We start from the raw sequence: 11,348 nt of genomic DNA, 5'->3' as shown, positions 1-11,348 counted from the left end.
TCTAGCTACAGGATGTCTGAGAGCTTAGAGCTCTGGCAGCAACTCAAGGGATCGCTTTTCGTACAAACACCTGTACTTACACAAAAAAGCAAGACGATTACTGTATGTTGGCTAGAGAGTGAGCATTATAGTTACACCCACTGCAACAACACACACGGACGCACACACACACACGCACGCACACACGCACACACACACACACACACACACACACACACACAGAGCTTTATGCACATTTTCTGCAAGCCATTGTAGTCAACTGGGCCCAGTAGTTTTCAAGGACTGGAAATCAATAGCGGCGCATTGTAAGGCATGAGCAGCCATCTTCTAACCTCGCACCATGCAGCTGTCTCCCCCAATCATAGCTGGGCTAGTTACCATGGCAACCTCAATCCCATGTCTTCCACAGTAATGAGGTGGGGAAAGAAAGCCATGGCACTGAAGGTGCAGGGTTGACATAGAACGGGAGGAGAAGAAGGTAGTGAAAAATAAATCAACTTCTTAAGAAATTTGGTAAAAAAAAAAAAACCACTGAAAGTTGCAGCTCAGACTAATGTTCTATGTTGAGACTCCTTCAGATCGAACAAACCTCAGCTTCCTAAATAAACAAACAAAAAAAAAAACATCGCCCCTCTATCAAGATTGTGTTTATCTCATTTCATCACCAAACCACATTCAAAACATCTCATAAAGCCCAGTCTTTCTTTTTTTTTTCACCCATTGTGATCTCTTATCCGATATATTGGTGAAATATCCCTGATATTTCTGTAATTCAGCAAATTTAATTAAAGAGGGTGGGTTTCTAATAAAAGCCAAATGGCAGATAGCAGTGCCTGGGCTTTTCAGAAGCTTGTTTAATCACAGAATTGCTGAATGCTAGAAGGCAATAACAGAGTGAATAGAGGCTGGTATTTGTAAAGAAATGTCACGGAGAGAGAAGGGATATGAGAGTCAATGGCTGAAACCTCTAATATGGGGCTGGCTTCAATATAGGTAATATGTGCATCATGTCTGTTGGGTTAAAGCTGCCTAATCCCTGGTGAGGAAGTGGAGTTTGTAGTTGGAGGTGTTCACTGACTCACATACAAAACTGGACTGACTGACTGACAGAGGCACACAAGCACACACTCCTGAATCCATTTCTTTATCATTCCATTGGTCTCTGTCTTTCACTTTAACAGAATTCTATAATAGAGCATATATTGTATGGATTGGTCAGTGGTACTGTGCATGTTATGTCCTGATCGATGCCACGGTGGCAAGTGGGAGTCAAACTGTGATCAATAGATCACTTCTCACAGCTATCATTAACAATTACACCCTACTGCATTCACATCGACTGCCACTTGTGTGAATGTGGATTTATATCCAGGCACAAGTATGTGGGCATATTATAAGTCCATTAATATTCTCCGTGTGTCTGCCGTGCGACTGTGTGTATATGCGTGTGCGTGTGTGTGGGAGTGTGAGCGTGTGCGTTTGTGCGATAACAAGCGTCTGTCATTCCGAGGGTGGCCAACCATGTCCATATATAAGTGGAAATGCATCTTAACTGAGTCCCTCTCTTTCAGACACACACCAACAGAAAAAGAAACACACACACACACACACACATACACACACGTGTGTGAGTACAGAGTGGAGACGTGAGCTGTAGCTCTGTGTGCTGACCTTCAGGGTTATCTGGAAGGCTCCTCCACACCTTGCTGCTAGCACCAACTCCTGCTGTCACCATGGAAACACAGCTAGCAGGGACAATATGTGGCCTGTCCGGTGCATTGCCTATGTGCACGCATTCACGCAAGCACCTTTACGTTACGGCACGCACGTACACGGTTTCGCTATACAGACGCACACATACACGCACATATTAATACATGCATACTTCACTATTCATCTGTCCCCCTCTTCATTTATCCCTCATTTCCTTCACTTTCCTTTCCCTTCTCTCTCTCTTAATGAAACCACGAGCAGGGCACACAATCAAGCCCATGGGCCTGCACAGCATTGTCAGAGGGGTACACACGACCCCATTTTCAGTAGTGGAAGCATTATTAGCGTGCTGTGACAAGAGACAGCCATCTGCCACACACTCTCTCACACACACACACACATTCTCACATACACACACGCACACAAGACACCAAGACACACAACCTGCAGTCTCATCACCATCGGATCATTGGGATTTATTTCAGCGGCGACAGGGGTGTGCCGGTGCAACTTGACAATAAATCAACACATCATACACTGTGGAGTGACAAGTCAAGATAATACACTCAAATACCAAGAAGGATGGTGAGTGGGAAAGAGGATGGGGTTATTCAGTGATGGTAGCTAAATAAATGGATGGATGGATGGATAGGAGAAGGAAGGAGGGAGGCGAGAAATGGATGGATTTGACATGCTCTCCCCTTCTTCACTTCTTCTCCTCCTGCTTGCTTTGGGTTTCTCAGCCGTGATTCGTCAGTGAACTCTGAAAAAGGAAGGAGAGAGAAAAGGAGGGGGAAGGGTAGAAAAGAAGAGCAATTGTCAAATTTTAAATGTACATTACTAGAACCCAAGGGGACACTCACAAAAGTCAGTATGTATCATGGGAGATCCAGTCCCTTACACAAAAACACAGCAGCCAAGGTGTCAAACTGCACATTACCAAAAATGCAGAGAAAGTATATATCACTTCTCCTATTTTCCTGAAACCCAACATACACTTTTTCGACAGCAATGTGCATTTCTTACTGCATGTAGTCCAACATTTGATGCTGTCTTGTGTCTTGTATTGACTAGCTAGCTATCTAGCTAAATGGGCTTCCTAGTAAAATCAAAGTAAATGTTTGGAGTAGATACTTGAAATGCAGACAATGACAACTGTCTGACAATTAAGTTACAATTACGTAACTGACTACATGCCCAGTCTTAAAATAGGAGAAAAGAAGAGAGAGAGAAAGAGCAAACTGATGTGGCTTTATTTTTGGTAGGAACGTGTTCAAAAGGTACCAAGGTAGCAAGCCATAGCTTCAGGTTTTAGGGCTCTTTCTCTGATTTTTGGAGTTGATCCTCGCTCATTTGGAGACGGGGCTCATTTGTCAGGAACTTTCTTTAAGAAAAGGAACCAATTTAATTTAAAATAACAAGGCTTTTGATGTGGACTAGCACAACCCTTACATTTAATCAACTAACTGAACGTTTCCATCTGTCCTTAAGTGTTCAATGTGCCTCAGTGAACCTGAGGCACATTGAAGAACTGCAGCCTGTTGGACGTGTTGAGTGCGACTGCTGATACAGAGAATCTGTCTTCTGCCCTGGAACTGTTTGGCCTGTAGGTAATACAACTGGTGTTGTTTAACTGCATGTGGTAACACAGAAAAAAAAAAAAAACCCCAAAAAAACAGACAACCGCTGAGGGCCAGGACAAACAAACACACACACACACACACACACACACACACACACACACACACACACACACACACACACACACACACACACACACACACACACACACACACACACACACACACACACACACACACACAGGCACACACACATGTTCATGTTCTAATCCAGTGAATCACAGTAGCTGCAGGGAACGTCTTAAGTGGTTTATTGGTACAATAGACCTACACTTAAACACCTACACTCAACCTTTTTAACCTTTGGGCAAGGCACTTTTACTAAAACTAATCTGCATAAGCCATCCTCGGTCAACCTTAAAATCCAAGAGCTTGTAACTGCCTAATGCTGGCTTATTGGGACTCTGTTGCCCTGGATGGGAGTTGTAGTGGATGAAGGAGGTTCGGTGGTAGATGTTTATTCTTATTAGATAACTGGCCAAGCATAAATCACATGAGGACATATCCAGATATTTGAAGCACAGGTGTTAGCAACTGTCCTGTAGGGTGAGAGAGCAAGAGCTTCAACAGAGCATAGAGCCAGAGGACATGAGCTGTGAGAAAGGGGTGTTCAGCTTTGTGTTATCTGGAGTCTCTTTTAGATCTTTGTTCTTCCAGGCCACAGTCGGAGACAAAGTGTTAGAATCAATGAACATTTATATAAAATTCAACTTTCAACATTACTTTTCAGTCTGGTTTTCTAGTCCCACCCCAACAGGCTTTTTCTTTGTCAGCTGAGAGTCAGTGAATCAGCAGCTTTTTTAGAGGACGAAGGAAAAGTCATATTTAATTTATCAGTCCACGCAAATTATGGGAGGCCTGGAAAAGGCTGCGGAGGTGGGTGTGGGGTGTGTTTTTGTATTTACTGCAGTGACTGGAGCAATAGGTAACACAATAGAAACATATATATATATATTTTTTCATTTTATACACTCTATGCCTTGTTAAATGAGGACCTGTCAAGGCTGATTTTCAGGCTAATGTCCATTCACTTTCCCAGTGGCTTAAGCTCCACATCTACCCAGACAATCATCTATTGTACATTCTCTGCAGAACCCCTGTTCATTGTTGTTCTAGTCACACAAACTCTGTACTGTAACTGTGACTTTGACTTTTTACTTCTACATGTATGTAATATTGACAATTAAAGACTTTAGAGGTTATTCTACTGCATTTGTTGTATGTCACGCTGGATAAATGCATCAGAAAAATCAAATGTCTGTCAGAGCATGGTGACAAAAAGGCGCTGCATAAGGCTCAGACCATTGTTATGGACGGTGAACATCTTTTTTGTAATCTCGTTAAAATAAATATCAGCTGCCTTTTGGTTTAAGTTCCTGCCCCTTGATCATCAACACCTGCTCCCAATCACTTGCCTGCCCCGGTTTTCCTCTCTGCCACCCTCGTATATATACTTCCCTTCTTTCCCTGTTCCCCTGCCAGACTGTCTTTGTTCTACCTCATGTCCTCATCGCTTTCCAGCAATTCTCTCATGTTTGATTCCATAGTTTGTGACTTTGCCTTGTTTTTTGGTTCATGGATTTTTGCATACTCCCCTTCCCGGTATTGTTTGTCTGTTTTGGACTGACTACCTGTGTATGACTGCCTGGCAATTCATTAAAGACTTTGACTTTTAGAACTTTTCATCTTCTCCTGAGAGTTTCTCTGCATCTGAGTCTCTGTTTTTTTTTTTTAATGCTGTGATGTTAACGTTGTACTGCTTGGTTGCCTGTCTTGTTGTATCTGCTTTACATCAACTGCCTCTGGAAGAAATGATTAACATACTGAAACAAACCTTGCATACGTACAAAGTTGAAAGTCAAACTACAGTTCTTAAGACACCGGAAAGGTGTTGCGTCATAGTTCATCCATGAGACATGACTGTTAATGTACGACTATTCCTTATCATCAGCTTGACAACAAAAACATGCACTCGAATGTGACCACAGTAGATTGTTCTGATGACTTAGCAGATAACCGGTTTCTTATTGGGTTCTTACCTTTTGTACCAGAAAAAGAATTTCATTCCAAAATACAATAAATTCATGTAAAAAGGGCAAAAAATGTTCATACTTCTTTACTGTACTTTGAAAGTTGACAAATAAATGAAAGCTTTTAAAGTCAACTCCCACTCTATCATACTTATGTTGGGATAAAATTAAAAGGAGCTCATGTAGAGCAATACCTCTGATTTGTCTTGGCAAGGTTTTCAAATGAGATAAAATTATTAAGGATAGTCCATGTCTGCTACTGTTTTAGAAAGCCAGCCTACTATAAGGTACAACTACACAGCTCTCGTGTCAATGCTCACACAAGCACACAGTAACAGAAAGAGACACAGGACGACCCAGGGTTAGTGAAGCATTAGCTTGTGGCTGCTGGGTGGGCTAGTTGGCATGCTAACTACCTCGGTGCTCGGCTGGCAGGCAGATATGCTGGCGGGCAGGTTAGCTGTTCACTTGCCAAGTGCATCCGAGGGCATCGCAGCCTGTGCCACTGAATTGGAGATGAGCGGCAAATGTGACAAGGGGATTTAGCTTCACTGTTCCACTCATGTCCTGAGATATAAAGGGGGACAGTGTGTGTCTGCATATGTGCATGGAAACGCACTATTTGTGTGAAAGTGGCACTCTCTGTGTGTGAAGGAGTTCATGCACGCTCTAACATGTGTGTATGCGTATATGCTTGTGCGTGTGAGTGTATGGTGGCAGGGTGTGTTGGTATTGCCACACTCATATACAGCAATGTAATGGGACTTTATTCTTCACGTATAGTGCATGAAATAGTTCCTGAATTTCAAACTGACCCGTAGTACCTCCCACAGTACGCACAGTTCAATTTGGTGCAACAGGTCCAAATTTGGACTGCCGCCATCCACACTTGGATCATTTAAAGGCAGGAAAAGCTATTTAAGCACGAAACCTTGGGCACGGAGGGCAGCCAAATATTATAGCTCAAGCTCCGCACTAAATTTTAGACTTTAGTTGCCAATTTATTAGGTACACCAAGCTAAGGCTAATGCAGTTTATTACAAGTGCTCTGCAATAAATCCTACCCTTATGAAGGTTATAACTGTGCATTATTTCTGTATATCCTGGACTATTTGACATATCTAGGCACTAAGATGTCACATCCAGACATTATGACAGTAATTTTATTGTGATTTCAAAAATAACCCAAATGTGATTTGTTGTTCTTTCTCTTTTTTTGTTTTCTCAATGTATTGACATGAGTTAGAACTCATTTTTACACTCTGTTGGTGCAAAAAATGCAAAGTTGAACCAGCAACTGCACTTCATTATCACCTCCTCTTGCTGAGATGGAAAAGTGTCTGTGGAGATTAGATTTAATACACACAAAAACACCGATTCATACACACAAATACAGACACACAAACACATCTTGTTCCACCTGTCAGTTTCCATCCAATTAGAGAGCAGTGTGAGGAGTAGATAGCAGATAGAGCAACAGTTTACACACGCTGGGTATTCTCCCATCCCCAAAGTCATAAGCTAATGGGCAACATACAGGCAGCAGCCCAACATGTGAACACACAGCTGCATCACATATAATAAGATGCTCACACATGCACGTACACACAAACACACTAGACTCGCCCACTTGCTTTTTCTCTGTGAAAAACAAAAATAATAGACAAGCAGAAAATCAATAACTGTCTTCTCTGCTCAGTGCTAACAGCACTCAGTTCTCTGCCTCTCTCTGGAGGGACAAAGACAGTTGCCAGGCAGGACTGTCAATCAGACACTCACAGAGTGGCCGTGGCTATGGCTGCTTTATAAACACACAGCCAATCACTGATTACACAGTCAGTAAGACAGCCAGACAGTCAATTAGTCAGCCAGTTGAGGAAGCCTCTAAGTCAGTCAGTTAGTGGGTCGGTAAGGCGCACAGGACAGGTCTAAACTGCTCATTCAGTCAGACTGTATTTCGGTCAGTAAGTCAGTCAGTTGTTTGGTTAGTAACGTACACTGACTGACTCGACCATGAACACGTGACTCTCGAGCCCGTTCAAGGCAGGAGTGTTGCGCCTTTGCTCTGCCTCACCGTTCTGTATAAAAGGTACAAACACAGAATGGTGGGGGGGTATTGTTGTTCCGACGTATGCGTAAAAGGGAGAGCCGGCATGGCGGGATAGACGCCGACAATGTTGTCTTACACGTCGCACGTCTGACCCCAGAACACTGGCATGCTATCTAACATCACCCACTGGGGTGGCATTATGCCGGCTTTGTTTGGCTCAGTGTAAACAAGCAAATTGCACTGTTTAAAAGAGGCTACTGATTTAGTCAGATAGTTTTTTTAGTCAGTCCATGAAGTTGCTGAATAGAAGCAATCAGTTGCTCAGTCTGTAAATCATCAGCTGAACAGTTGAACTGAACAGTCACTGATTTAACATCAGTCACTGATGTAATTTGATGAAAGCTCAGTTGATTACTAAGTTGGATATAAAGATGTTTTTAAGGGTGAGCAGATAATTAAAGGGCAGAATTTCCCAATGGATTTAAGCAAGTGGCAAACTTAAATGTACTGAATAGTGCTAATGATTTTACCACTGCATCAGTGGCCGTCTGTCAGTCCAACACTTTTGACCTGACGTTCGTGGCCTGATGTTTCATCTATCATCATCAGGTCAAAATCCAAACCTGTGAGCAGCACAGTGACTGGGGACATTGTGCTCAGTGGAACAAAATATAAACATATTGAGACTACAAAGGTATTTGATACTCAACAGATGGATTTTGGGTTGAGTATTAGTTTAGAGTTAAATGGGAGCCATCCAGGCCTCCCCATGTCAAGTGGTCTAAGGCGCAAAGTCCCCAGTTTGACGCGAGCTGAGGAACTTTTTTGCTTGTCATCCCTCTCACTTCATACATTTCCTGTCTGTTTCTACTGGTAACTTTTGAATAAAAAGGGAGATTTTTCAGCCATGTGGGATACTGTATTTTAATTTAATGTAACATGTCTATTTGGCCAAAATATTTATTTCCATACAATTATATTTTTGTTCTTCTATGTAGTGAACTTAAATATATTTTGTCACCTTTTTTTTTTTTTTTTTATTTAATTTTTTAAGTGATCCTTGCATTCCTATCAACATAATGTCAGGCTAATAGTTCTTGTAAGTTACATTAGTATAATTTTTCATTGACATATTTTGCACTTCTGCAAACAAACATAAGGTTGTCTCATTCTGGGTAAGCAGGAAAAAAGAATAATATTCCGTAAAAATGACAAAAAAGAAGCTATTCCTTTGGCAAAAATCTTAATGTACCTATACACATAAACTGAAGACCAAACAAACAGTTCGAGCAGCTACCATATCTAACAAGGTGACGATAAAGATGATAATGACAGTTCCATTCACAGAGTAAAAGAACACATCAGTCTTAAACTAGTCAGTCCCTTTGTCACAATTTACCCCAACGCCTTGTCTGCAGCCACATGAAGTAAGACATATGGCAGCTTGAATCTGAAAGGAGGTAACTAATCACAAGTAACAGAGCATGGATGAGATGTTTAGCTGGATGCTGATGGAGTGTTGTATAGATTTGAAAGAGAGAGAGAGAGAAAAACTGCTGGAGGACGGGGGAGAGAGACATGAGAGAGAACAGCTAATCTTTATATGGCCTCTGCCTTCACGGGGTGGTCGCCTTGGAGATGATGGATGTGAAGTAGAGCTGAGACGGAAGGTGGGAAAGAGAAAGATGTAAAGAGACAAAAATATTTGAGCTAGTATGTGTGTGCATGCCATATGTATGAGTACCTGATGTTCTAACACACATACTTATGTCAAATCAAAGTAATCTTAATAATAACAGTGATTTATACAATGGAAATGGCAGAGAAAAAATATATACATCATGTCCCAATTGGTACAATTACACAGAAGCTGCAATCAGTGTAGAAGTAGTAGCTGGTATTCTATGAAGAAGATATTAATAACAGGGATATTACAAGATACACAACTGTCTGGTTCTGTGTATATGTGGTTGTGTGTGTGTTGCAGGATCAGCTTGCTGCTGAACAAAATGGCTTTGTTATCAGATTAGAGTTAGCAGGCAGGCCAAGGCTCACAGTGGGGCTCACCACCTGCTACTACTGATAGCCATACACACACATACATATACAAACACGCATTTTTCCTTATATCCCCTCTATTCGACAATCCTAAAACCTTACATTTTTTGTCTCAGTCCCTTCTTTCTCTCCCACAGTAATGATTGACAGCGCCTACTACACTCCTCTCCTCAATACTTTCTGCCCTTCCCGCAACCCTCCCTCTGACAGAACCTCTACAATTCTCCCTATTCATCCTCTCTACATTCCTTCTATCATCCACTCACTCTTACTGTATCTCTCTCTTACAGTTTTCTATTAACCCTTCCTCACTGACAGGCACTCCTAAGCTTCTTTCTCCCCAGTTTTCCCGTCTTTCATCAGTCTCCATCCATTCCCCTATTGACAGGCGTTATTCTACTTCTCTTAAATCCCTGCTACAAAGACTAATCTTTGTTTTTTTTACTTTTTAGCTGGAAATGGCAGAGCTCCTCCTCTTCATGTCAATCAACTTCTTCACCTGGACAACCTGAACAGATATGAAGAAGATGTCTTGATTTTTTGTTACTGGGATTTGCTATGTCCAGAGGACCAGGAAATAGCAGAGTGAAATAGTCTGCCATTACTAAAGCCATTTAGTTCTTTTTCATGGGAAATGGTCTAAACATTTTGTTAGGACTGAATGTTGTATGAGAGGTGCTTAGGATGCCCCTGGCACTACATTTAGAAAAGGATGGCAAACGCTGGTGAATTACTTTGTTGTTAAAAGCGGCTCGTGTGGAAAATATCAACTAAAATGTTTTGAAGAGGGGGGAACAGCTCTATAGAGATACACAAGCTGCTCAGATACTGACATATACACACATATACAGACATGCAACACACACAAAAACACACTGATTGAGGTGACATTAAGGAGAAAAAAACCCAGATCCTACACACTCCAAACTCCTGGCTATTCAAACACGCACGCCATACATGCACACAAAACCAACAATATTCTCTTTTTTTAAATTTATTTTTATTTGGTCTCTGTAACTAAAGCTCTAGGGGTCTTAAAAGGAGCTCAAGATGAGATTGTAGATACACTTTTTACACTCTTGACCACCACTGATGCATTATGCAATTCATATCCCCAAACACTAATGTTGACCATCATAACTGCATACCTAACCTCAAAGTTTACTGGGGTCACAACTAATGATTAGTTTTATCATTAATTAATCTACCTTTTGACTATAAAATGTAAAAGTCCCAGCCACAAAGTTTCCAGAGTCCAAGGAGACGTCTAGATTCATTTTCTCTCAATCACCTAATCCATCAATCATTCCACCACTAGAGTGTACCTTCCCCTTTAAGCTACCCAAAGCCATCATACAGTTCCATGAAAAACTGAGCACCAGCCAAAATGTCCTGACTCCGGCAGTGTCAAATGCAAAGAACACAAACACACGTGCTCTCCAGTGTCCCCTCACTGCAGCATCTTCTACTCAACTCTAACTATTTCCAGTGTTACTATGTTGTTAACTTCAGATTGAAACCAGTTGGAAGCATACATAACATTCCTCATAGTTTATCTATCTATCTATCTAGTTTGTCTATCTCTTTGTTAATCACATTTGCTGATGGCAGGCACATGAACACTTGCTCATCCCAGCAGCTGTATTTACATCCTGATCCTAAGCACTGCTATGTGCAAACACTAGGGTTTTTACTTCACCACATCATAGGTTGTTCCAACTGTGATTGTAATCCTTGGTGCCTTCGTAGACAGCAACTCTTTTGTGGGTTGGGCGTCTCTAACCTTCCTACAGATTCATACTTGTCTCTGTTTTGCCACAGTTTTCTGCTTCCATGTGGTGATTACAACACAACATC

At 41.6% G+C, this 11,348-nt stretch overlaps 1 protein-coding gene across 1 annotated transcript in view; it reads right to left on the bottom strand.

Moving 5' to 3' along the window:
* Positions 1-2,158: 2,158 nt before the first annotated feature.
* The window catches only part of LOC120807062 (MICOS complex subunit mic25a-like), a 62,436-nt gene continuing 53,246 nt past the window's right edge, over positions 2,159-11,348 (bottom strand). Inside the window, exon 8 of the mRNA XM_040158711.1 lies at positions 2,159-2,476. Coding sequence (XP_040014645.1) covers positions 2,453-2,476 — 24 coding nt within the window. The 3' untranslated portion in view covers positions 2,159-2,452. The remainder of the gene's footprint in view (positions 2,477-11,348) is intronic.

Source organism: Xiphias gladius, chromosome 21 (assembly GCF_016859285.1).
Source record: "Xiphias gladius isolate SHS-SW01 ecotype Sanya breed wild chromosome 21, ASM1685928v1, whole genome shotgun sequence".
NCBI lineage: Eukaryota > Metazoa > Chordata > Actinopteri > Istiophoriformes > Xiphiidae > Xiphias > Xiphias gladius.
This window is presented reverse-complemented; position numbering and strand designations above follow the sequence as displayed.